The following is a 27,038-nucleotide window of genomic DNA, read 5'->3' as shown; positions in this document are numbered from 1 at the left end:
AACTCCTTTCCACTATTAGAAAAATAGAGCCTAAAATAATATTTAATGTAGACCAATAGGTTTTATGTAAAGATAATTAAAGAAAAGATATTTATGTAAAGATAATTAAAGAAAAGGTATTTATGTAAAGATAATTAAAAAAAAAGATTTTTTGCAAAGATAATTAAAGAAAAGGTATTTATGTAAAGATAATTAAAGAAAAACATTAAAATATTTTATTAGGACATTTTAAAACAAAATTATTAGAGTAGTTTACTCATTAATATCAGGAGCTCTAGGTGTTTGCATTATATTTAGCGTCGGGCCCTGCTTGCATTTTTTACAAAAACTGTCGAAGTCTAGCTGAACTGCTGTTGCATCCGCATTTCATATTCTGCATTTAATTTGTGTGTATATTTTTGTTGCCACATATGTTGAGAAAGATTTTTCATTTAAATATGTTGTTCCGAATAGCATTAAAATGTTTATTACTGGGTGAGAAACTTCTAGGTATTCTTCACGAATGTACAACACAAATTTGGGAGCTACTCTTGCTTAAAGTTGAATTTTAATGTCGAATCTGTTGATATACCGGTAAGTGTTTTCCTTACACTAGTACTAAACGGATTTTTTATCCAGTTATGCTCAGTTTTTGCTTCAGGAAAATATTATTTTACAGTTTTCTTCTATTAAAAAAGGATCTCCACTGAACACTGTCGTCTAAATTCAGTTCATTTTTCACTGGCAAACTGTTCAGTTTTGCAGGAAACAGCCCGTTCTTTCTCTTTGGCATATGATGACCACTGGTTAGGTTTTAAAAAGAACCTAATGTACAACTAGATATATATATTCATATTTTTTAGTTAATAAACACTAGTTAACTAGTGTGAGTGCTTTATAATTATGTTTTCGAATTTTTATTTTTACTCATGGAATCCTTGGATTTGACTCGGGGAACCTCGGGGTTCCGAGCAACACAGTTTGAAGACTACTGATATACGCTGAGGACTCTACAAGTGTTAGGCAATAATTCATCATCACCATGATCCGGCTATTGAGTACTCTTCTTGCCTGTCGTTTTTAAAAAGTGGAGTATATAAAGTATCATCTCCGTCCTTCGTGGTGTAGCTGGAAAGCACATTCGGATGGCGATAGGGACGTGTGGTGTTCGAAATACGGCGAGGGCATGGCACGTTTTGCAAATAATCTGCATTCATATAACCTAATAGCTCTACATGGCACAAAAATGGCATCAAGGCGCACTTTGGGACAATTATAAACACCTTACGAAAAAATGAAACTATATTGAGAAACCTTTTACTAGATATTTCACATAGGATAAAAGATGTGGTGGAATATGTCGATAGTCCTAACTACATCCTAATAAAATTCATAGGAATCTTACATTTGATTATTTGTAACCCACTAAGTTTTCAAACATTTACCACGTTCGGGGAAAAGAGCAATTTCTCTTCATTAATATAGAAGTTATTGTAGTAAATAAAGTAACCCTTTTCCCCTTCAGCAAAGAGAAGACTTTCTAATTTTATGCATTCTGAGATTTTAGTCAAATCAGAGAACCTATATAATTGTGAAATGTTTGAAAGTATTTAGAATTTATTCTCTTTGATAATTTCACTTGAATCTAATTTAGGCCAGAATCTCGAGATAAGGGTTAGAATTGTTATCGTCAAGAGCTTTAGCGCAACAGGAACGTGATTACACTCCCAACGATTCTAGGCCATTGGGTTTAACCCTACTAGCTTAATAAACTTGAATAAAGTTTAATTCGGTAGTGAAGTGTCAAGAGATAAACCTTTGATCTCACTTCTAACATGTTAAGAATTGGGCTTAGTGTTTTCAAATACATAAATAAGTGATTCCTAAACAACATGAACTTGGCAGCATTCAGGTAATACTTGTTTATTTAACTCATGCTGTAGTATTAGAACTTACATTAACATTGAATAACAAACTTGAGATTTATAATCTCTCATCATCCGTACTTTTTCTGTATAAGTGGCGATTAATTTATTTATTCGCACTGGGTATTGAGTTTCTTAAGACATTTCCTAGTGATATTTCATTGAAAATTTTCAAATAAAGTCCTTAGTGGAAATAAACTAAGTATCTGCCTTATTTTAAGTAGGTTCTATACTTCATTATAGCTCTGTACTGCGAATATTAAAATGTCACCTGAAGTCCCACTTCACGCTAATGCTCTGAAGAATGTACTTGCCAGTCAGGATAACTAAATTTACGCTAATTTAATTAAAGTTAACGACATATAATTTGATCCAATGAGTCATAAAAATTCGAATTTATGAAAGCGGAAAAAGGTGCTAATTTAAATATTATAAAAATCATTTATCATAATTATAAAAAAGTTACTCTTGAATTAATACGTATATATTCTAACGCAACATTATTTAGAAGACTGTACTGTTAAAATGCATTTCATTTAGAAAATTATCATTTGTTTATTGAATACTTAATTTAAAATATACAAAACACATATCCTATGCTGTACAGGTTCAAAACCTTTCAGAGTTTCAAGACTGATATTATATTTACACGTGCTTTATAAATTCGATTTCTGTAAATATTTCTTTGATGTTCTCAAATAATTTGGAGATAGTATGCACTTCAGTATACAGCTAACACACCTCATAAAGCAATCCCAAAAGGAATAATTTTCAGTATTGGAGTAAATTAAAAGTATGAATGGAAAAAATAGGAAACAATAACTTTGTAACTCTGCATTACAAAACTTTTACTTCTCATTACTACCCAGCAATTTTCCTTTTAAAATTAGAATACAATCTTGCTAAAAAAACTTGTTTTTTGCGTATTTAATGAATTTGAGTCAAATGCTCGTAATATTTAATACGAAGCCATATTCTGAAGGCTTTTCCTTAAATTAATAAGAATTTTGGAAGTTTTTCATAAACCAATTGCACGAGGAAAACATCAACTGCAAGCTCTTTCTCACTTAAAATGCCAAAATACTAAATACATCCTAACTTCGTTTCAGTTCCTAAGGCTCAACAATTAAATTATTCCCCAAACTTTGTGATCACCATTTCACATAGATTTTCATTTAGTTCCCAGAATAAAGTCGTAACAATAACACACCGAATTTTTTCAGTTGGGATCCTTAAGGTTTTGCACAGCCCTTGAAAGATTCACTTCCTTTTTATACTCTTGGGAAGCTCTCGAACTTCAAGGCAAATCTTCAAATGCATGAAAGCCTTTTCCGGGCTTTCTGACGTCTCTTACAATAAGCAACTTTCTTCCTAAACTTATATTGGAGTTCTTTGGCTTTGATTCTTCTTCCCTTTGGGATCTCCTCTTGATCTTGTTTGTGGATTTTTCTTGTGATTTGGGATTCCTCGCCTTATGTAGCAATTATGGTTTCCGCAGCATTCTCATCTTGATCCTTCTACCCCTTACTATTCCTATCGACCGTGTGGTCTTTGCTTTCCACTCCAACTTGAGCCTTTTGTACCTCATTTCCTGACGATATATTCTGTCTTGATAATTATCAACAATGCAAATCCAAATGCTAATGACTGTGTTGGTAATGCCCAGCTTCTAAATACTCTGAATGCATTCCGGAAGATTTCTAAATGCTTCTAAAGCCTAAAAGTAATTTGCACTAAACGTCTGTTCTATATTACATGTAGTTATATATATATATATATATATTAATCACGTGTTCACTTATAAGAATTTGAGTTCCTTGTTTACTTTTACGAAGTCTTGTTTCTATGAGATATTCTCGTACTTTGTGTAAATTGTAGATCTTACTTCATTTTATTTGTGATATAATACGTGTATCGAGAAATAGTGTTTTGCGTTTTTATCCCTTCTTAGCAAAATCCCTCAGTTTTTAGAAAAGCAGGAGAATTCTTTCTTAAGCGCGAGAAAAAAAAACTAATAAACCAAACAATGCAGGTTTATTTTCTGTTAGTTATATTATCCGTGCTCTCAAGATTATCAGCGTTCGCTAAGGAATGAATAAATATTGAAAATAATACTGAGAATAAAGGTATGTCAATATCGAACATAGAATTAGACTATAAATAAAATATAATTTAAAATATAAAATTTTACAATTTAAAGTTTATAAATGATTTCATTTTTTTTTTATAATTTCATAAAATTTCTTCCAAAAGAGTAAATTTTCTGTTAGGAAAATCGTTACTTGCTTTAATGAAAGCAATCTCTTTTAAATAAAATTAACAAAACTTGCCTAAACGATGGTTAAAGTTTCAACAACGAGTATACCGTCTGCATTTATACCTACAGTTTCTAGTGACATCGCAGTGTCATTGATTATCGCTTCAGTTGGCCTCCGACTGGGGTGTTAGCCATACGGAGTTTAGACGCCAGCACTTCGGAAGATGTAAGGGCTCTGACAGCGAAATGAGTTTTGTTAAACTAACCGAATATAGCTTGGAAACATATTAATGATGACATGCAGCTGAACTACAGAAGAGTTGAGCACACGCATTACTCTGAGCATTCAAGGAAAGACAAAACTGTAACATCCTTGTGTAAGCAAAGTTAAAATCTCAGCTAGTGGAAAAGACGAAATACTATCTAAACATATGGACAACTGGTAAACATATAAACAAATTGAAAAATATACATATCAATATAGAACTAAACAAAGCTGAATATGGGATAACCATGCTGAATATAGAGGGGGAGTGTTCCGCTGCACTTCTACTGTTATAGGATACTTGCGTTGTGGACGTATTTGGAGCAGGCTGCATATGGATTGACGTGGTTGAGTAGACAGTGGCACAGTATATAATGACTGACCTGCACAAATCTTATTTTGTGAAGGTCTGTTAGGTGTTGCTGTTGGCGGCCCACGTTGACCAATTTGTGGCAGCTGCTCTTTAAGGTATCTTGAAGTCTTAGTGCAGCTAAATACATAGTGGTATATTTTTCCTTCCCTACAGCAACACAGAGATCTGTGTCACAGTACCTGAAGCGGTGCAGGTATGCTGGGAATGGACCGTGTCATAAATGTTTATATGTGTTACAGTTAATTAGAATAAGTAATGGTTATGTAAAAGTTTTAATTTATTGTACTCTGTGAGTTCATTCGTTACTCTGTGAGAACAAAAATCTCTCCTTAAGACTAATAGACTCTAAAACAGAGTCTATTATTCAGAATAATAGAAAGACAAAAAATTAATAGGACTGTAAAATTATCATTTGTTAAAAAAATATGATATTAAAAATTATACATTGCAATTATTTAATTAATTTTGTTGGTCAAAATTTTTATTTACATTTCTCTTCATTTGTTACTGCTTTAACGCTCTTTCTTTGAACATGCTTTTATGTCACTAAGCCTTTTTCTCGTTGAAGGAGGAGGTTATGCAAGAAAGATTTAAAAAGTAATTTAAATTAGCCCATAATGTTTAAATTTTGTTCTGAGTATTCCACTCCCCTCTAGTCTAAAAATAGTAATATATTTTCTGCACTGTGTCATTTGAAAAAATAGTAATACCTTTTTCTGCACTGTATCTCTGATGACGTAAATGGAACTAAAATTCAAACAACCAATAATAATTTTACAGCAGTATTAACTATCCAGCGAAATGCACTGAGAACCGAAACTAACTTATTCTGAATTGAGACTTTATTCTGAACACAACTTACTTGCTTTCTGCACTTCGCCCTAGGTAGACTGCTGCTTGCTGTTTCTCTTTCCACCGCAAAGCTATCCGAAACAAAAACATTTTCAAACAGGCACGAATTAAAGTCCTCACTTGTGTGTGGCCGCAACATATTTATTGAAATAAATGTGAATATTTAATCTGCCTCGGCATCCAAGTTTGCTCATCATTTTGGATCAACATTTCGGCATCCTACGCCATCAGCTCTGTTTGCTTCATTATATATTAATATAAATTCAAAATTAAAATCAAATTAAAAAAATTATATTCCGATAGAGCAAAGTGTAACAAAAACAACATTCGTTCAAAACAGCTTAAGAATAACGGCATAAAACTTACATAAGCGAAAATGTTTTTAAATTTTTCCACAAAGTTCAATTCAAAATATTTTCACTTATACCAGTTTTATTAAATGATAGTTTACACTGTTTTGAACGAATTTCGTTTTTGTTATTCTTTACTATAGTTGAATATGATTTTTGAATTTGCTTTTAATTTTAAATTATCACAACTAAATTGCAGTAGATTGCAACTCTGGAATTAACCACTGGTTTATAAGAATTTATGGTCCACTTACGTGTACATATATTTATATATAAAATTGATTATGGAAATATATGTTAAGACATTGAGATGTATTAAAAGAAATAATTACCTTCTTAAAAAAATGTAAAAATGGTTTACATGCTTACCTTTCATTTCTATTACATTGCTGTGGTTTAGCGAAAGTTGCGTGAATGGAAGACATTAAACTACTAGTTACAATAACAATGAAACTTAAGTAACAATATATTTCAATGAAATATATCGCGTTGAATTAAAATAACCATAGGTAATAAAATAAAGCATATACAGGATAATAGTCGACAAAAAGCTGGTGTCTAGACATATGGAAAAGATGTTTCTGTAAACCCAGTAGAATCTGCATTTTGAGTATTTAAAAAAGGTTAAATACAATATCAAAATTTAGTTACACACACAGTACTATATATCTGATTTATGTATATATATAAATCAGATGTAAAGCATACTAAATTTTTTTAGTTCGAAACGTAGGCTACAATATTTTTCATTCAACAAGAAATCATATTAGGTACTGGATAATAGCATCTATGGTAGGTACTGTCTTTTAACATCATGTCCATAACATATTTAAATGAATTAATTTAAACTGCTGTACATTGAATTAGTAAACATTATTAGCAATGGATGTGGATAATGAGCTTTTACAAACTATTTAGCTTTTGATTGGACATACGTATCTGATGACTGTACGTTGCTATTTTCTTCAAGATTCCAGAACTCTGTCTATTGAAAACAGTTTCAATTTTATGTAAATCAGGTATCATATAACAATACAGTTTTATATAACAATACATTATATATAACAATACATTATATATAACAATACATTATATATAACAATACAGTTTTACTATGTATTATTTAAATATTAGTTAGCAATATTTTTCTTGACAGAATAATCGCTGATAAGCTTACATTTCAACAACAGTGTTATGTGGAGACTTAAGTGCACAATATACCTTGGAATTGAAATTCAGTGACAGCCTATTCGTTACATTACAGTTTCTTACCTGATCAAGCTATTATTGAATTATGCGATACAATGATTAATTATGCAACTTTCACTGTCATTTTCAATCTCAATCATTCAGCTAAATGCTGGTCGACTTCCTTAAGCATTATTTACCTTCTTATGTTTCATTGAAAACCCTGTTGCTAATATTTATCAGTATAAAAATCTATGCTAAAGCAGAAAAATCCTTATCTATAAAGCAAAGTAAACTGACTATTTTATTGCGCTAATTAGATTACTGTGATTAAAAAAAACAGATGTGCCTAAACTTGCAATGAAAAACAACATTTTCAGTAACTTCCTTTTCAGTTCTGCTGTTAGCAATAATTTTAAAGTATGCAATTATTTACCATCGAAACGTAATATGTTTGCATACTCTGATTTTGAGCGCAGCAAAACATCATAATTTCCTAAATAAAAAATAAGATGTATATTTAAGAGATAATCATATCTAAAAGGGTATGTTTTCTTTCAGTGATCGATCCAGTTAAGTGACGGAACGAAAAGAAATTAATATGCACTATTTGCATACAAATTTCATTGAAACTACAAAATAATAAACCTTGTACTATGCTAGTCATTTCCTCAGGACGCTAACGAAACTTCTACCTTATTTCAAAGACCATATTTCAGAAAAATATCACCCCTACAGTTATTTTAATCTTAATAATGTTTAGCTAATCAAAAGTAAATATGCAGACGACTCGGGAGGTTTTTGTTTTCTTTACACAGAATTTCTTTTTCTATTTAGCTAATTTCCATTAGAAAATACGAGACTAAATGTATGTGATAAGTAGTTTCCAAATTCTGTCTATTAAAGTGATGTTTACAAAAGACGTCGCCTAGACGCCATATTAAACTCGTATTTTTAGTGGAAAGGTAGATTTCAGGTTCAAAATTTCAACATTATTCTAAAAATGAAGGTATTTTGAAGTTCAACAAGAATTTTATGCTGCATAAAACGTTAGGACAGGAATTTGTGTGCAGCAATTTGCTCGCATATTAGATATGTTAAAGGATCGGATAAAAAATCCATTATTTAGCCTGCTTTTGTAATTTCCAAACATTTTTATTCACAAAACTTAAAATTTTCAAATAAATCTCAAATTTCATCCTTTTTTGGGGTACTTAGAAATAATATTAATTATTCAAATTGTGCCTTTTTATAGAATGTTTTAGAAGAAAAATTTCTTAACGCTATGCATTAAAATTCAACTTCGATCAAAATTAAAATTAAAAGTTAAAATTACATTTACTTTAAATTAAATCTTTCGCAATAAAATGTTTACTTCGGTACAATAAAAGAAGTAAAAGGAAAAAATCCTGTTTCTCTGTTTTAAGTCTGTAGTTCTTTAAGAACGTTTTAGATATAAGAAAAATTTTGGGATAAAGGAATAAATTTGCAAAGTGTACATCACTCACTGCAAATGGCACAAAATCGTGCTGCTTTTTATCATCTCAGTTTACTAATGTGCATAAAATATAAAATGGTAGCGGTGATTTAATTTTTAAGAAAATCAATTTATGTGGTAATATTTTTAGAAATTTTACTGCCTGTTCAGGGTACAAAAGGGAGACTGTAAACTGAATAAACTGCAAAATGTAATAAAATGTAAATTTTCATAGATATTAAAGTCATTCGTTCACATTTCTTAAATTTAAATTGAATTTTTCCACGTTTAGTTTAGATTACTATAGAGAAATTTTATGTCAAATAAATCTTGCTACCCGTAAGGAAAGAAAATTTGTCAGTTCTATCCCATCTCCTTTAGAAATAAGATGTGATTATCTAAAGAACATGATCCGTATATTTTTTGCGAATATGATCTACGTTGAAAAGGACCTGAAGTAAAAAATAAAAAAAAATGAAAATCTCTAAATCCTTTCAGATCAGATGTATCCCTTTAATCAATGTAGTCATGTCGCTCTTTTCCTGTAACAAATCCTGTTTTCCATTCTCTTTTTTCCCCTCAAAATGACCCAAAACATTCCTTAGTTAAGAAAAAGTTCCTAAAGTGAAAAAATTCTGTTTCGTCCATCAAAAAATCATGGTCCTTGATTACAAGTTGAAGACGAGAGTGTGATGAAAACATAACTTGTAGCAAAGCCTGTAATACCAAGTAGTATAAGTAGGGCGGGCTTGTGAATCAATAGTTGAATCTCAGATGCACTTAGGATCCTGATCCAAGCTTCGAAGAAGAAACAGCTTTGAGCTGAACATTCTCAAGCTAAGCCTCTGGGCAAAAGTTTGCAGTTTCCATAATTTATTTTCTTTTGAGAAGGAGTTTTTTTATAATAAAACTTTCATGCTTTGATCACAAACTTGTGAAAGATATGAAAACTCTTTTATGAGGCTTTGCAACAATCCTTTTTAATACAGTTAAAGGCTGCACAAAGAATGAAAAGAAATTTTCCGCACTTTGAGCCAATTTTAAGATATTAAGCGAAATATTACTTTTAAACAGCAAAAAAATATTTCTGAACATAGGTACACATGTTTAATAATATAAGCTATTTATTTTTCCTTTTATGCTATTGCAGGATTAAAAATATCAAACTAAGGAGAATGCTTCGAATTTTATACTGTTTAGGTTAGGAGACTTTTAAATATGCTTAACAGAAAGAGATATTTATGTTCCTTACTTTGCTGTTATGTTTGAATTCACGCGACTTGGTACAAGAATGCTTGCGCCAATGGTAAATGATTCAATTTTAAAATACAGTACACATCCGTGAATTTAATGCATTTAATAAATAATTAGCCTGTTAATTTACATAACGCATGGTAGTCTACGACCTTGAATCGACCAACAAAAAATAATAATAATAATCTTTAAATCATTAACTTAGGAGCATTTGCAGGAGGCTTCTTGCAAGAGCTAACAGCCCTGCAATTTGCAGTTTGTGTTTTATCGGTATAATTATTTTAAATATTATCTTGGTATAAGTCTCGTCTGGATCCTATACACATTTGATTGAGAAAAAAACAATTAGCACATTTTTAGGATTTCAGCTTTCAAAATTAACTAATACCATTTTCTGCTTCATGATGAAACAGAGCTAATATATAAATGTAATACTCCCGTATTGAAATGTTTGTCCGATTTATAAATTTATATCAGAAGGAGGTAGAAGTGGGAAGATTGGTTTTTTGAATACGATAAACATCTGCTTTTATAAAATAAAATTTTGATAATGTATAGATTTATTTTCATTTTTATAGATTTTTTGAGAATCAAATAATTAAATGTCTGAAGAGAAAATTGCGATTCTGCAGGAACTATTGAGAAACTTTAAAAATGAAAGGCATACGCGTAGTAATATAGCGGTGATCAGTAAAAAGCCTGACGTACCGCGCAAACCTGTTTTTAAGATATGACCCCAATCTACCTACAACTCTGATTTTAATACCTTAGATTTACGATTAATTAATATTATACAAGAAATACAACAACACGTTGTGCCTAACAACATAGACCAAATTATTCAAGCTGCTTATATGTTATTAAATGCGTTAAATATCGAAGCATTATGCAACAGATCATGGAATGCATTATGCATGTTAAAGAGTGAAATAATTATAAGCTACCACACATGAAAAAAGGTAGCACTTCGATCTCACAATGTGGCCCTGAAATTCTTTACTTGCGCCAGAGGATAAATTAATATGACTCATGATGCAATAAATAATTAAAAAATTAAATAACTTGCAATATATATAAAATAAAAGTTTATATATTATACTCATATAGATATACCATACTTAATAAGTTATTCTTACGCCGTGAAATTATAGAAAAAGAGTAGGAAAAAACATTATTCTTTTAGACTGGAACAATCATTTTAATGCAACAAAAATCATTTAGATACGGAGGAAATAACTTATATCGTCATTAACACAAAAGTATACGAGAAATTCTCGCTTGCTTGTACACATAGTTTGTCATATATCATTAAAAATATAAGCATTTATTTTTAAACATGTAGGAAATTAAAACAAAAATGTTTTTCTTTTATTCAAAAATGTTTCGCATACGTTTTTCAAAATCTAGAACTATACATATAATGCCAAAGCGCGGTATTCATTAAGAGAGTTAAAAATTTATGCATTTCCGTTTTAAAGTAATAAATATTTATGCATTTCTTTCATGACGTTTCCATAATCGCGTCCATTTCTTCTCAGATGTCAAGATTCATAAGTTTTGGAGATGTTAATTAGTAATCTTTGCTTATTATGTCGTGAAAAATCTTAAGAGAATATTAAATTTAAATATTAAATAAGAACGAAATAAGTTAACTTCAACGTTAGAATTTATAAGTAAGTCCTACGTTTTAAAAACTAAAAACATTTTAAAAACTGGCATTATTGTTTCTAATTATCTCTCACTGTTTGCCTCCCAGTTTACTTACGCATGTTAAAAAATTTAACACATTCATTATTAAAGGAAGTAAAAAATAAAGTAAGGCCTGAAGAATTGTCATTAGTTCTAAAAATGTTACGGTGGACTCCGAAAGTTGCTTTTTATTTGAAGAACTGTACAAGATAACATTTCATGCTCTATATTTAGATATTTTAACAGAATAATTTCCTGTAACTGTATCATTACAAGTTTTAACAAAAAAAAAAAAAAAAAAAAAAAAAAAAAAAACACGCATATAAAGTGGCACATAAATTTCATTAAAATGTTCGTTTTTTAAATTTCAGTAAGTAAGCACTGAGAATTTTAAAAACGGGAAATGTACAGAAAGGTTTCTTACACATGATTAAATCTCTAATATGGTTTCGTTTAGTTAATAGTAAAACATACAAAAACAGAAATTTTCTTAGCTCGTGTTTTAAAATTTTAAATGACTTTCCTTAAAAACTTAATTTGTAACATTCACTTTAAATGCGTGAGCAATACAATACCATACAATTAAGTATGACGTAGCTTTCATTAAAACCTCATTTTTAATCTAAGATGAAGGTCAGAAAACAAAATTTAAAGTTCAAATTTTAATACAGCCCAGAAAAAATATTTTAACTGAAAGATTTCTAACACCAAAAATTTCGAATTAACTATACAATAATATTAATTAATTACACTAAGTGAATAATAATATTACTTAAAATTATAAAAGCTATTAAATTAATCTTCTAAAAAAGCTTGAAACTATTTCCGAGTCCCAAAATTAAACATACCTATTAAAAAAGTGATTATAAAAATTATCGTCGAAGAATTCCGTTTACAAGGTTTTAAGTAATATTATAACTTATGTTATAATATAAGTTATAATATAACCATTAGCCCGAGTTAAATCCAGTAATTTAAAAAATTATTAATTAAATTACTGGATTTAACGAGGGCTACTTTATTGTTTTGTTTCAAATTGCTTTCCAAAACGTTTCATATGCTTGTTCCAAACCTCGTCTACCCATTATAAATGATAAAGTAATGAGGGTAAAATGAAAATGAGAAGCCTAAAAAGTGTGTGGGACAGCTTCGAGTTTAATTACTATTATAATAATTCGTTACTGAGCGCGTGCAATCAAACCATCGTCAGTCGCAACTGCAGTCTTATCACTGTTGTATGAGTCACAACAACCAATAGCAATTCTTAGGAAATGCATAGTACTGTATTTCGCGGAAGTGAGTAATACTGTATTTAGCGCGTCAAAATACTAAGATGGGTAGTTTCTGGAACCCGGTATTTTTCACTGACGTTTAAACTGATTTATTAAGAATAATGTATTTACTAAAGCACATTTAATTAATAAACAGTTGTACAGAAGTGAAAGATTTTTTATCAGTTCGCGAACATTGAAACAGTTTTATGTATTTTTTTTTTTTTTTTTTTTTTTTTTTTATGAATACGAAATGCTTATTAGATTCAGGTTTCCTCATTACGTCTATTTGTACAACTACAGTGTCAGTAACAGAGCGGTCTTTTTTACCGAAACGTGTTGGATAAGCCAAAAGTATACAATTTAAGGGGGCTCATACACCTTAAACCCCTTATGATCTTCGAATATGTGACTGTTGCAAGAATTGGGATATTTTATTTATTTTAAAAGCAATTACTTCCAACATTTTACAGCTGACTACATAAGATAGCTGCCTTGAAAACTAGTAACCAGAAAGTTTGTGTTGCCACAAATATTTTTGTAATTTAATCCGATTTGTGACAAACCTTTTCGTCATTTTTCCACCTTGCGCGCACGATAATTTAAAAATGGCTACATACTTGAAATTTGACGGAATTCTTTATATGGGCACTATTTTCTAACTGAACCCAAAATCTGACGAATATTTTAATATTAAAAAATTTTATGCACGAAAACATTGCAGATTTTTTTATAAAATATATTTTATAAACTCAACTCCAAATAAAAATAAAAATTTAACATGAAATTCTTAGAATTTTTAGTTCACAGTAGTTTTCAAATGTTATAAAAGCTATATATTAAATATGGAATTAAATTATACAACAGGATGTTTTAAACTGTGCACGTAAGGTAGAAACATGACGAAACTTTTTGTCGCAAAGCGGATTAAATTATAAAAATATTTGTGGCAACACAAACTTTCAGAAAGCAGATATATTATGTAGTCAGCTGTAAAAAATTGGAAGTAATTGCTTTTAAAATAAATAAGTTATCTCAATTCTTGCAACAGTCGCATATTCAAAGGTCTTATGGGTTTTTAAGGTGTATGAGTCCACTCAAACCTCCATGATGAAAGCAAATATTAAAATTTACAAAAAAGTATTTAGCGAAATTAAAAACGCTGTCAAAAGTCTACTTCTTTACATCAGTTACAAACAACTCAACAAAATATCTTTCACTTGTTGTATGATGCCTCTAAAACAAAAATTGCACAGCAATTTATTAAAGCGCAAATCTGATCCATATAACATTAAAAAAACGAAACAATGTTGCTTTATACTGTAGCTATCAGACTATAGTATATCATTTCAAACGTACAAAATATTTATTAGATCAGGTGTTTTCTCATTATTTATAGTTGTATATCTGAAATGTGAGTAACAGAGTGTTCTTCTTGCAGTTATTGTGAAACTGTAACTATTTAAATTTTCAAGTTTTTAAAATTACATTGTGATTCTTTGAACCTTTTGCGACTTTTCTGCTACTATATAAGAAGAAGTTGAAGTTGCGTTAAAATGACTGAATCTACAGTGTAATGAAGAACTAAGTACAAACTGCAGGAGAGGAGACTTATTAAATTTCTATAGGCGTCTGCCTTCCGAAACAGACAAAGACTGCTGCTATATGCTCAGTTCGGAAACACTAAGATAATGAAATAATTAAATATATATATCTCCATAGGAATTACCTTCAAATGAGCAATAAGTTTGGTATTTTTTCAACTGCAATATTTTTTAAAGTATAATGTACTGTATCCAGTTATCCAGTGAAAAGTTATGATAAATCATCACTGTTATAATGGATTGTTACGATACTTTATCTTGATGATAAACAAAAATATCAACTGAAATATCAAAGTTTCAAAACTGCAAGCATACTTTTCGTATCAGCCTGAAAAATTTACAGCTTACAAAATGAATTTCTGAGAAAGTACCAAAATGGAATTTAATTTCTGAGCTTTTTGAGCAAGCGCTATATGCATGAGTTTCTTCACATAAAAGATTTTAGAGCGTGCATTTTAAAATACTGAAAAATCAGGTAACAGGTAATTGGAGAAATTAAAGAAAATTTCATTCATTGACGTTTAGAAACGGTATCATTGGTTGCAAATTCAAGCGTAACATTCGAATTAAGAAAGAATTTTCTAGGATTTTTAGATTACTGTATATCACTTCTTTGCAAAAAGCATTTTTGAAAATTTCTTCACAATGACAAAACCCACTGATACAGGATTTTCTTTTAAGCGTTTTGATACAAATAATAAATGACTCACCTCATGGGGACGAGATGGATCACGAAGCTCGGTCAATGTCCTGTAATTTAAGCCTCCACCTCCTTCTGTGCCAGACGAAGTCCATGGCATCACAGCTGCAGATGTCTGGAAGAAATATGAATTTATAATTAATTTTCGTTGATAAAATACTTCATAAATTTGTAGATACGAATTCATGCTGTCTTATAAAATATGCAATCTTTTATTTTCTTCTCAAATAATGGCTTCAAATTATTTAATAATAAAGTAGCTTCAGAAAATAAAACACATAATAATTATCGAAAAATGCAAAGAAAAATAATTGAAAAATCAAAGACTTTTTCTGCTGGCAGTTTTATACATAAAACAATCTTGTTTCTCAAGTTCAGTTTTATTACATTAAACAAGAAAGTGTCAGATGGTCTAATGACTCGATTATATAATGCAATTAAATTTACGTAACTGTGTCTAAATCGACGCTAAATATTTATTAACTAATGAATGGCAATAATGGCTTAATATTGTTTATTAGTGTTATAATAAGTATAATACTAATAAACAATATTAAGTCATTATTCTGTCCCTTTGTTCTGCAGCAGCATCTTATAAAATTGGATACATCAACTTTCTAAAATTTACTATTTTTATAGTTAATTTTTCATTGCGCTGCTTGAAAACATTTACATTATTTACATAATTATATTTTTTACAGTATATGATATAATGAGGAATACATTTCTTACATTTAAGACAGAGACTGTTGTTACTGTCGAGTTCAAACATTGTCCAAATCGTATGAAGCAATCAATACCGGTGAATTAAGAAAATTTTTGACTACATAAAGAAAAAACTCTGTTTGTACCATAATAGGATTACGAAATTTAACTATACATGGCTGTTGATTCCCAAATTTTATTAAGCGAAAAATTAATTTTATAAATTCATCTGAACATATTAAATATTCAAAATGCTTTTCGAAAAACTAAGCTATCTTCAATCAGTTCCTTCGATTAAGAAAGAACGATTCTGAATTCCGTTTGAATAATAGTATGAAAAAGTGGTTTTTTAGAGCTGTATTGCCATTTAATTTCACTTTATATGCTACATTATTAAATTACATTTGATATCTTCTGAACAAATTTCAGAAATATCTACATTGTTGATATTATTTTTTATTTATAATTTTATGTTATATCACATTTTAATTTGTGGATGGCATCGTTTTCTGAAAACTTAGTGATATGTAAGAAATAGATAATAGCATTTCTAGTTGCAGCGATCTTTAGGATTAGTACAGGAGATGCAATTTTTTTGCTTAACGCGTTTGGCTTGGAAAAATCTCATTCCCACATAATATGCTCCCCGACTGTGTCTCCTTTGTATAGACACATATTTCGCGTTCCATATTTTCTTTCATATCGGTCGAGATTACAGTGGCGGCAGATTGTGCTTTTGATGACAGAAACCACGCCGAGTCCTGGATGCCTTATATTTGATCCCTTACCCCAAGGCAACAATAATTGCTGAATATGACGAAGATTTTTCAAACAGTGAGACACCATGTATCTTTAACAGTTAGGCTTATCTGTCACCACTGCTGACCTATTTTTAGGTATACACATTTGCTTATCGCGGCCTTTTCATAATTCTACTCATTATCTCGGTATTTTGTCACAGATAACACTTGCAGAAAATGAATACAAATAACAATATGAACAGCTAAGTGTACGTTATGTCTTGAAATATTAACGCAAAAATATAACAGTTTCAAAGATATTATAAACACCTACTAATAAAAGTTCTTATTCACACATGTTTAGTACGATTCATTTCTCCAATCAGTTTCTATATAAATAAATGCTTTGTAAGCAAAATCGGGGTTTTAGTCTTGTTTTGAAATCATTAGCATGCTGATTTTCAGTTAATAAGACTCAAGTAGAATTTCACTAAATGCTGTTGGAGATAAATAATCGCGTTTATGATGACATGTTGCATATGAAATTTTGTAAAATTATTAGTTATTTACGTATGTTAATTAACGTACGTATGTTACGTAATTAACGTACGTATGTTAATTTAGTTATTTACGTATGTAAAATTACTTTTTAGTTATTTACGTATTTTATGTATTTAACAGAGGTGATTACATGTTTAACCATGATTTTAAATTTTGAAGCACACACTGTTTTAATTCGACAATCTCTTCATGTGAGAATATACTTCGTCGTAATGAAACGTCCGTTGAATTTCCCCTGAACTTCATTAATCTAAAATTCTTCACCACTGAAAGGAGTTATAGCGAAAAGATGATATATAGATAACAGCTTGAATGTTAAATGTTTAATAATAGAACTAATATTTATTTCCTGTATAAAAGCTTGACATTCATTTTGCCAATAAAAGTTTAGCAGTGCTACTTGTTTGTCTACAAAAGTAAGGTGAAATTCCTTTAATTTCTGAAAAAAAAAAAAAAAAAAGAAAAGAAAAGAAAAACGAAAGCTTTAGTTATATTTTAATAAAATAATTAAGTCAACTGAAAACACAAATTACAATCCTATTATTACTACAGCATTTTATAAAATGAATGAAGCATTAGATCTTATGCATACATTTAAAAATTTATGTAGGTATTTATATAATGAAAATGCGATAAGCGTTAAATTAAAATTTCATATTAATCACATTTTAAATCGCATAGGGCTGCTGCAGACAAAAATATAATAAGTAATTAAAAGTCATCAAGGTAAGTACAGCAGAATTTAATTACATGTAATTTAAGGATTCTAGACAAATGATCAAAATCATCCATTTAATGCTTTTGAGCCTTTACTTCTGAGAGTGTCAGTGAACTAAATACCATCAAATTCCTTTATATTTAGCATGTTCATATTTATACTTATGTGTATTTTAAAACTTTCATACTAATGTCTCAAGAACTGCTTATTAAACCTTGTTTCGTTTGGAATATGAATTAAGGAAATCAGATTAATATACCTAGAATGTGCTGAGTGTATATCGCAGGTAACCTCCTTTGTTCCCTGATATTATTACCATCAGAGCTCTTTCTTTAATGATTCAGAAAAAAAATGTTTTATAAAAATTATGTATTTTATTTTCCTCTAGATCTAAGAATCAAAACGAAAGGGAAAAAAAGGACCGAAAACAGATCAAATTTCATAAAAACTCTTCATCATTCGCCGGCACACACACTCATTTAAGTTAAAAGTCTTTGCTTTAATTACTTATTTCATTAGTATAACATTTTTTCTTCCACTTAAAATGAATAAAATTAACTAGATGTCACTTCGCTTAACTTAGTTCATTAATTTGAGAGGCGTTTCTTTTTCAGTTTCAGACGTAAGAGGATACTAAAGCCTTCCAATTATACTCTTATTATCTTCAGGAAAATGATTGCTTGTAACCGCATATTGGAATACAGAGTAAGAAAAAAAAGAGAAGCGCTTAATCACATTTATATTTTAAAGATGTTTGCATTAAAATTTTAGTTTCTTCCCAGTTACCATATTTTGTTGAATTTAACAAAGTATAAAAGTTCATATAGACTTGTGCATGTTAAAAGGTAAGTGCGAGAGAGTTTGCATCCATACACATAAATAAAAAGTAACAGGTTAAGAATAGCAGAATTTGATAGGTTTGAATTTAGTATGCAGGATTCTGCTGTAGCTTGTGTTGACGTTTAATTCTTGAATAAACATAAGGCACTGCTTGTGTGACAGAAGAAATCCCGCTAATTGCGGCTATTTAAATTAAGATAAGGGAACGTTAGATTCAAGTGCTGATAAGGTAGTCGGAGACTACGCATTAAATAGACTACTTAATCTGGCTGAAGATAATTAGCGGCGAAAATGTCGCCGCAAGAACATTGCGGAGGAAAACGTCGCGAAGAGGTGAGAACATCGTCGTACAAAACATTGTAAGAGAAAACAAAACAAGGATAAATAATCTCAATTCTAAAATATCGTCGTCGAAAATAGACATTAAAAATAACATCTTAGTTTTAAAACATTGTCGTAAAAATTATCGGGGTAAAAACTAAAGCACCTACAAGTCAACCCATGACGATAACATCGCAACACATATGTTTTTCAGAGTTTAAAATTTGTAAATATATGTTCGCATAGTAATTTAGGAGCGCAAGAAGAAATGAGGGACGTGTTTACTTCTATATTTCATATTTTTGGATAAATTAACTCACCGGACGGCGGGCATTCGATTCTATTTATGTTCCGAAAACTGCAATAATAAAGAACCATGCGTGCAAAACTTTTTCCCTTTAGCTGAAAATAAAATGGTTCTAAAACCGGCTATTGTAAGATTTTCTTCCCCTCTCTTTATAGGGCGATCAACAAGTCGTTTCACCTAACTAATGGCTTGCCTAGTGTTAGACTGTTGTTCACTGATTAGTGCCTAGAGGCGGTAAAGCAGGTGATGTCTTACTGAGGGTGAAGCACGTTCTGTCTACATGCTTTAGCCAGAAGAAAAAAAAATAGTGGAAATCCAAATCCCTATTGCCTTGCTACTGGTTTCGTGCATATTTCTGATTTTAATTGCTTATCAAGTAAGACTTTTATTGATTTTCATCGGGTTTGGTTACATTAATGCACGTTTATAGAATGTTAATATATTGAAAATGCTTAAGTCCTTCAAAAATGAATATTAGTGCAGTGCAAATATCTTAAATGAAATACAAATGAAACTTTCAATTTAATTTGTATAGATACGCATACTGCAGTCATAAAATCTTACGAACTAGTGATATGGCCTAGTTTTAGCTAATTATTTGCCTTGAATTCAAGCAATCAAGTTTTTACGCTAAGTTAAAATTTATAAGAGGTTTAAAATACTTAATTCCTATTCAAAGGTTACATGTAAGGGATAATTAATATATTATTTAAATAATGAACACATGCTTAGTGCCGGTCATTTCGACAGACGTCATTTCGACAATCGCTTTCGTGGCTTTCCCCATGTGTAACGTGCATACGAGCCAGTTTCCCTTAGAAAATCCTCCATGAAGGCATCCCTCCCCTTAGGCAGATAGTCCTCGAGGCTTTGCCATAATCACATACATACGTTTCCAATGTTCACCATGGCAAGCCTATTCTTTTTTCGCTTTCTTTTCCTGCCTTTTTTTTAAATTATCATATCCTGAGTTTTACTGGAGCTGTTAGGTCTGCTGAAGCCTAGCAGCATACATTATAATTCAAAACACAATATAGATTTTCAATACCAACAAATTTGATTTTGAATAATCCATTAATTCGATTGATACTTTAAAATTACAGTTTATTGTTTTAGGCAACTATTCTGAAAATGGCCATTTACATTCGATTTTAGGCAACATACGCATTGTATCAGAAAACTGGATATATTGAGCACTATCGTTACTGGAAAGTACTGTATATTCAACTATTTCAAAATGTGTAAATATTTTTTAGTGTTTGCGCTGAGAGTTTCCTTCAAGTTAAATTTAATATAACTTAGTTCACAAAACTTTAAAAAGTATAAAATAGCATCGGTATAATGCCTGGACAACCAGCGGTAAAGTCCCTGAACGCGGGTAGTTCGGTCTGAGGTCCGAATCTCGCGAACGGACTGGCTGCATGGGCGTTTTCATTGTTTTCCCCATGTGTAACGTGTTAATACGAGTCCTTAGTTTCCTTTAGAAAGTTCTCCACGAAGGCATCCCTGCCTTTCATGTAGTGGCTTAGAGCGGAATACATAAATAATAATAATAGTAGTATAATGCATATAGTTTGCCTCTATATAAATGCATTCCCATTGCAAAGCTTTATGAATTGTGTAGGAAAACATATAATAGGAAGTACAGCAACAAGAAAATGTTATCGAATATACATTTCAAGAGAGTAGTGAAACATCTATTCAGTACCGAAGATATTAAAATGGTCAGTATCGGTTCTTTCAATAAATACAAATATGCTAATCTATAGAACTCATTTGACGTTTTTGCAAATACAACTATAATATAATTATAACCGTTAAAAACATTGTATCCGTATTAACTAGAATTATAATGTAATTCCAATTAAATTTATTAGTACTCGCTGTGTACTGCACCTTGAAGGAGACACATTATTTTTATCTATGATATAAAATACTTTCCTTGGAAAACAAAAATTGTAGACACAATTATGTCTAGGAAAAAAACCTTCGAGCAGCATTTGGCAAGTATTGCCAGTGGGCGAAAAATAAGATCTTAATTAAACTTCGAACAGCCCTGGAGAATATACTTTCTTATATTGTTATTCGACAAATTATAAGATCTTACATTTATTTTTAAAATTTAACCTATCTGTTATTGACTTAGAAAAATTCGTTTTTTATTGTAATTAATTTATCGTTAAAGCTACAACTAACGCAGCTATAACTGCAGTTCTAATGCAATGACTATTCGAATTACTATATAACTGCAAAAATAATTAGATTTTTGGCTCAGCAGTAATGGAGTAAATGAGACGTCTTTTAAATAGTGCCAGTTCAAATCGGATTCGAATTCCGGCAGACATTCTACATGTGTGTAACCTGAATACAAACCAGTTTCCTCTAGAAAATTCTCCACGAATGCATCGTTCTTCTTAAATGCTTCGTCTCATTCAATTAAATAACGACTTTTTCCTCACGGGCGATGTGAATTTTCCTTTAGAAAGACATCCACAGAAGCATCTGGGAAGGGACGCTTTGCTATAATCCTAGTAATATAACATTCAGAGGCGCAAAAGAAAATTATATTTTTATTTGTTTTTACCTGAAACTGCGGAAAATTGTTCGTGCAAATACTTTCACATCTAAGTAAAGAATGCATTTTAACTATTTTTTGGATGTATGTGTTATGTTTAATGAAAGACTAATTCTCAATAATATAATTTTCAATGATGCGTACTATCCATTTTAGACAATGGCCATTACTAAAGCCAGAAGCGGTGGTCACGTTATTATGGAGGCACCCGATAAACGGGTCACTGTTGCTTCCTATAAAGGGACGGCCAATTTCCATCCATGTCTTATCCGGGATTCAAATCCGGATCATTCGGTATGGCAGTCAGGTTCACGAACCACTTTCCCGTCTGGGCGGCAATTCGTAATAAAAATAGAATTAGTAAATTATTTACTATACACAGCAATTAAACAGACTTATTGCAGGTCAGAGTCAATTTTCTACCACCTAAAGCAATCGATTGGATACAATTATAAGACTTAGTTTAGTCCCTGATGATCCCCTTTCTGAAAAGGAAAGGATAAATGAAATTTTTATGATTTTTTTCTTGTTAATGTAAAACAAGACCAGCTTCCCGTAAGAAATCCTTCGCGAAAACATACCTTGGCACAGGCATACACTCTTTTCTTGCTTTTCCTTAATCTTGTAATTTAAATTCACATGTATGTCGAAGAAGATCATAAACATACATATATATCATAAACATTCATAAACATACATATTTGCTTTTAACGTTATGTGCATTTAGGTCTATATAAAATAGAAGATATTACTTCCTTTAAATAACCTCCAATTTATGCCGGTATACAAACTACAATACATGCAAGATGACTCAGAAGACATGATAGAAAATATTAATATTTTTCTTATAGGTGATTATCCAATTGTTAAAAATTTGTTATTTACAGTTATTGAGTTGTTAAAAAAATTATTATTTACAGTAAAAAAAAATTTCAAATATTATCACGATTTCCTTAGCCTATGTCACTGAAATTATAAGGGGCACAGCTTTTCGATTAAATAATTACAATCATTTGCTGTGTAATTTTAATTAAGAGGTAATTACAATTAGATTGTAATTTTTATTAGATTATATAATTACAGTTATACTGTATATCCAATTAGATTTCGCAACTAAAATGTAATTATAATTAAAATGCATTTGCGTAAGTTGTATACGTAATTAAAAATTGCAATTACAAAATAATTGCATAATATTATTACAATTACTATGTGTTTTCAATTGCATTCTACAACTACATTTGCAATTAAGATCATGATTTTCCTGGGCTACGTAACTGCTTTTATCAGAAACAATTGACGTCCTAATTACATAATTATAATTACTTACTGGAGCTACAAGAACAGTGTAATTGTAATTTAAATGAAATTACGTAAATTGTAATTGTAATTAAAAAAACAGCTACTTCTTAACTATAACTACTTAGTAATTGCATAATTTTATTTACAATGCAATTTCAATTGCATACTACACTTACAATGACAATTATCAGGGACAATTACTTTCCTAATTACGTAGTTATAATTACTTTCTGCAATTGCAATTAAAATTAAGCTGTAATTAGCGAATATAATAATAATGTATTTGCAATTACAGTGTTATTGTAGTTGTGATTAGATGCAATAAAATTTATAATTGCAATTAGATTATATAATTATAATGCCTGTAATTACCATTGCATTGTAATTGCAGCTAGATTTAAGAATTAAAAAGTACTTACGTTATAATTGTAACTGCAAAGTAATTGCATAATCTAATTACAATTGCAATGTAATTGAAATAACACATTTCAAAACATTATTGCAGTTACAATTACTGCTGCTTGTAATTCTAATTATAATTGCAATTAAATTTTGCCAAAGTGTACCTAAAATTTGGAGGATATGCTGGAAAATGAAAATTCTTTTTACGTACATAAACATTTAATTTTACTGTAGCTGGTATAAGCACAGAACAGCTGGAGGTTTTAAGCGAGCTTTTTATTCCGAGTTGTTATTCAAAACCTAATGATAAAAACACATTTGCCCCTAGCGAATAGTTAGTTTCCTCTCATCAGTTACCTCCCGCAGAGGAAAACTATCACCTGTCAGTTTACGTTAAGAGCAGAGAGGGAAGGGCACTCTGAGACAAGCCGCATATATGTTGCTTTGCCGTTTCGTGCCAAATTTATGTTTCCGTATATATGCTGCCTCGCCGTTATGAGGCTCAAAATATTTGGACGCATATATGCTGCCTTGCCGTTATGAGGCTCAGAATATTTGGATGCATATATGCTGCCTTGCCGATAGAGCTATTATTTTCCGAACGCATCCCATTTTGGAATCATCCACATTTTCGATGTTCGGTACCACATTCGCCATTCCATCCGTAAATAAAACACTTTTATATTCCTTTTTTACGCCACCCGGTCGGCATAGTGGTCAGGGAAGCTGACTGCGATGCCGAAGGGCCTAGGTTCGAATCCTTCATAGGAAAGGTGCTGGTGGCCCACGTATTAGGTGCCTCCATAATAAAGAAACCACCACATCCGGCCTTGCATAGATTAAGGGACTGGGATACATTTGTAATTGTTCATAATCTGTCATTGGGGAAAAATACCTTTTTACTATGCCCACTCTTATTCTTTTCTGTGTTTATAAACAAAGAAGAACGAAAAAGGCGAAAAAGGTGCGACACCCAATCTTGGAGAACAAAGACACAGTAAGCAAAACATTTGGGCACCATACCATATGGCGTTCTTTGTATACGGTGTGACCATTAAAACAAAGAACATAAATGCGTTCGTTGATTTCATTCAAATTATTTGGCTGAATCTTCTAATAGAGCTCTATTCAAGGATGATAACACGAAGGGAAATTTCGTTATTCAGAGAAAGAGGAATCAGTAAGTCTTACTAGTTTAGGTTATACAGTTGGTTTGCCTTTTAGAGAATGAAAATTTTTATCCTTATTGTGTTTGTTTTGTTTCAGCATAAATTCTATCCTCCTAATGGAGTTTTGTATTCTTTAAGTTTTTTTGAAAGACATAAGAAGTTCTTTACAAAAAGTTATTGAATCTTCCTTTCTTTTAACTTACATATATATGAAGTAAAAGTTAAAGATAAATTCGTAAGTACGTTTTGCTACTCTTTCCACACAAGTATAATAATTTACTTCATGATTTGCAGATTATCTCACAAGTATATTTTTAACATCAGAAATATATTCCACAATTATATTTTTGTGAGGTAATCTACTTTTCTTAACGAATCGAATCGGCTATAGCGAAACAAACTTGTGGGTCCTTGAAGTTCGCTATGGCGGGCTTCGACTGTATGTCTGAAATGTTTCTTCTGAGCACGTATAATTTTGTGCTAGCTGACTTTATAGCATGATTAAAGAAACGCTTTATTATTCTCCTCCAAAAGTAAAACTAAAATATCCTTTCAGCACCTTAGTTAACGCCGCATTGGTTTTTCGCGCTAACATTTAACTCGATGAACAGAATTAATTTAGCTTATTTTCCAGCAAGTTTCCCAGCAATCTAATTATCATTTGCTGTAATTTGGGTGCAACAGAAGTATTTTAGATTGCAGCACTTAATGTTGCCTTGAAGAATTTTTATACATCGTAATGCAGATACAAACATCTTAAATTTTTTACTCAATTTAGCTACAAAAAATGATTTCAACTTAATTTTTTTGGAAACTCTTAACGCGTTGATTTCGCTTAGTCTAATGGTATGCCCGGTTATTGATTTCAAGGTAAAAAACATGTTCTGAATGAATTTATTTTTTGTGTTGTTGTCCGATTGTATATTTTACATTAGCAGCAGCAAACTTTCCTGTGACAAACATAAATAAGTATATGTTGCTGCCTAGGCACTTGCAATTTAATGATTTTATCAGGAATGGCTCAATACTGATCAGACATTTAGCCATCTCATCACCTAGCCACTATAAACCCAAGGAGCAACATAGAGGTTAACACTCGCCTGAAACGGAAATTACGTCCCACATTTGATGTCGAAAGCTACGAAGGGATATCCGAAGTTCTCCGACCTTTTTTTCCCCTGTCACGATAGCTCTCGACAAAACTTCGGTTTGTCAGTATGTTAAGTGGCCATGTGGCACAGATATTATACGCATACAAACATCCAATCCTTTTCTGTGACTCGGCCTCGAGCCCAACTGGATAGCCAGCAACCTTAACCACTCTATCGATCAAGCCGACAATAATAAATAGTAATCTGATGATGAGAAATATGATGTTTCTTCCAATGAGTTTGTTACAAAACATAACGAGAATGTGTCCGAGACTTTTCAATATTACGAACACGTTGTTTTAATTAAATCATGAAGTGATCCATGTAGGTAGTAATAAAAGTTTCTGAAATCTTGCACTGTTTTTGAATTTTCTTGATAAAGCAATATTTGCTCTCTGTGTAGCAATCTTTAAATTGACAAATGATTAATACTTGAGTTTAAAACAAACCACAAGGCTGATCACACAAATTATAAGGAGGAATTAGATGGATTATTCTGCAGCTAACTAAGGTATCTGCTTATACTGAGGCAAACCCTTGTGAATGACTTTATAAGGCAAACTGTCTCATACTGCATTTAAGGTAGCGCTAAAGGCAGCCTGTTTGACACAAGGGGAGAAATCAGTACTTTGTGCCTGAAGCAGCGTAGCCACTTGCTGAAAATAAGCACTTCGAATCGCATTTTCGTTTGTATGTTAAAAGCAACATGCGGAGCTTTTATGAAACAGGAATCAAATATCGTGTCTAATAAAGTAATGAGCAAGCGAAGCAAAATCATTTACTTTTTTCACCCAAAGCTGGGCCATATTTAACAATTTAATAACATTTAGAAAACTGTACTGTAGTAGAGTTTAAAAAGTATAAAGACGTATTATATTGCAATTTTATTAGTATTGTAAGAAACTGGCATTATCCATTAGATGATAATTTTATAAAGAGAGAAAAATTATTTATATAATAACGAATATCATACGTATTATCAATAATTCATTCCAAAACCAAATCAATAATTTGGAGCTGTCTGTTAAAATTGAGCCAATTTCTCTCTCGCTCACTCAATTTA

The 27,038-nt window shown here is 30.8% G+C and overlaps 1 protein-coding gene across 1 annotated transcript in view; it reads right to left on the bottom strand.

Moving 5' to 3' along the window:
- Window positions 1-15,089: 15,089 nt before the first annotated feature.
- The window catches only part of LOC146992719 (uncharacterized), a 256,771-nt gene continuing 244,822 nt past the window's right edge, over window positions 15,090-27,038 (bottom strand). The window contains exon 3 of the mRNA XM_085808791.1: window positions 15,090-15,299. Within this exon, the coding sequence (XP_085664917.1) occupies window positions 15,090-15,299 (210 nt within the window). The remainder of the gene's footprint in view (window positions 15,300-27,038) is intronic.

Source organism: Stegodyphus dumicola, chromosome X2 (genome assembly GCF_044657685.1).
Source record: "Stegodyphus dumicola isolate Sdum_Otavi_A_Nest chromosome X2, ASM4465768v1".
NCBI lineage: Eukaryota > Metazoa > Arthropoda > Arachnida > Araneae > Eresidae > Stegodyphus > Stegodyphus dumicola.
This window is presented reverse-complemented; position numbering and strand designations above follow the sequence as displayed.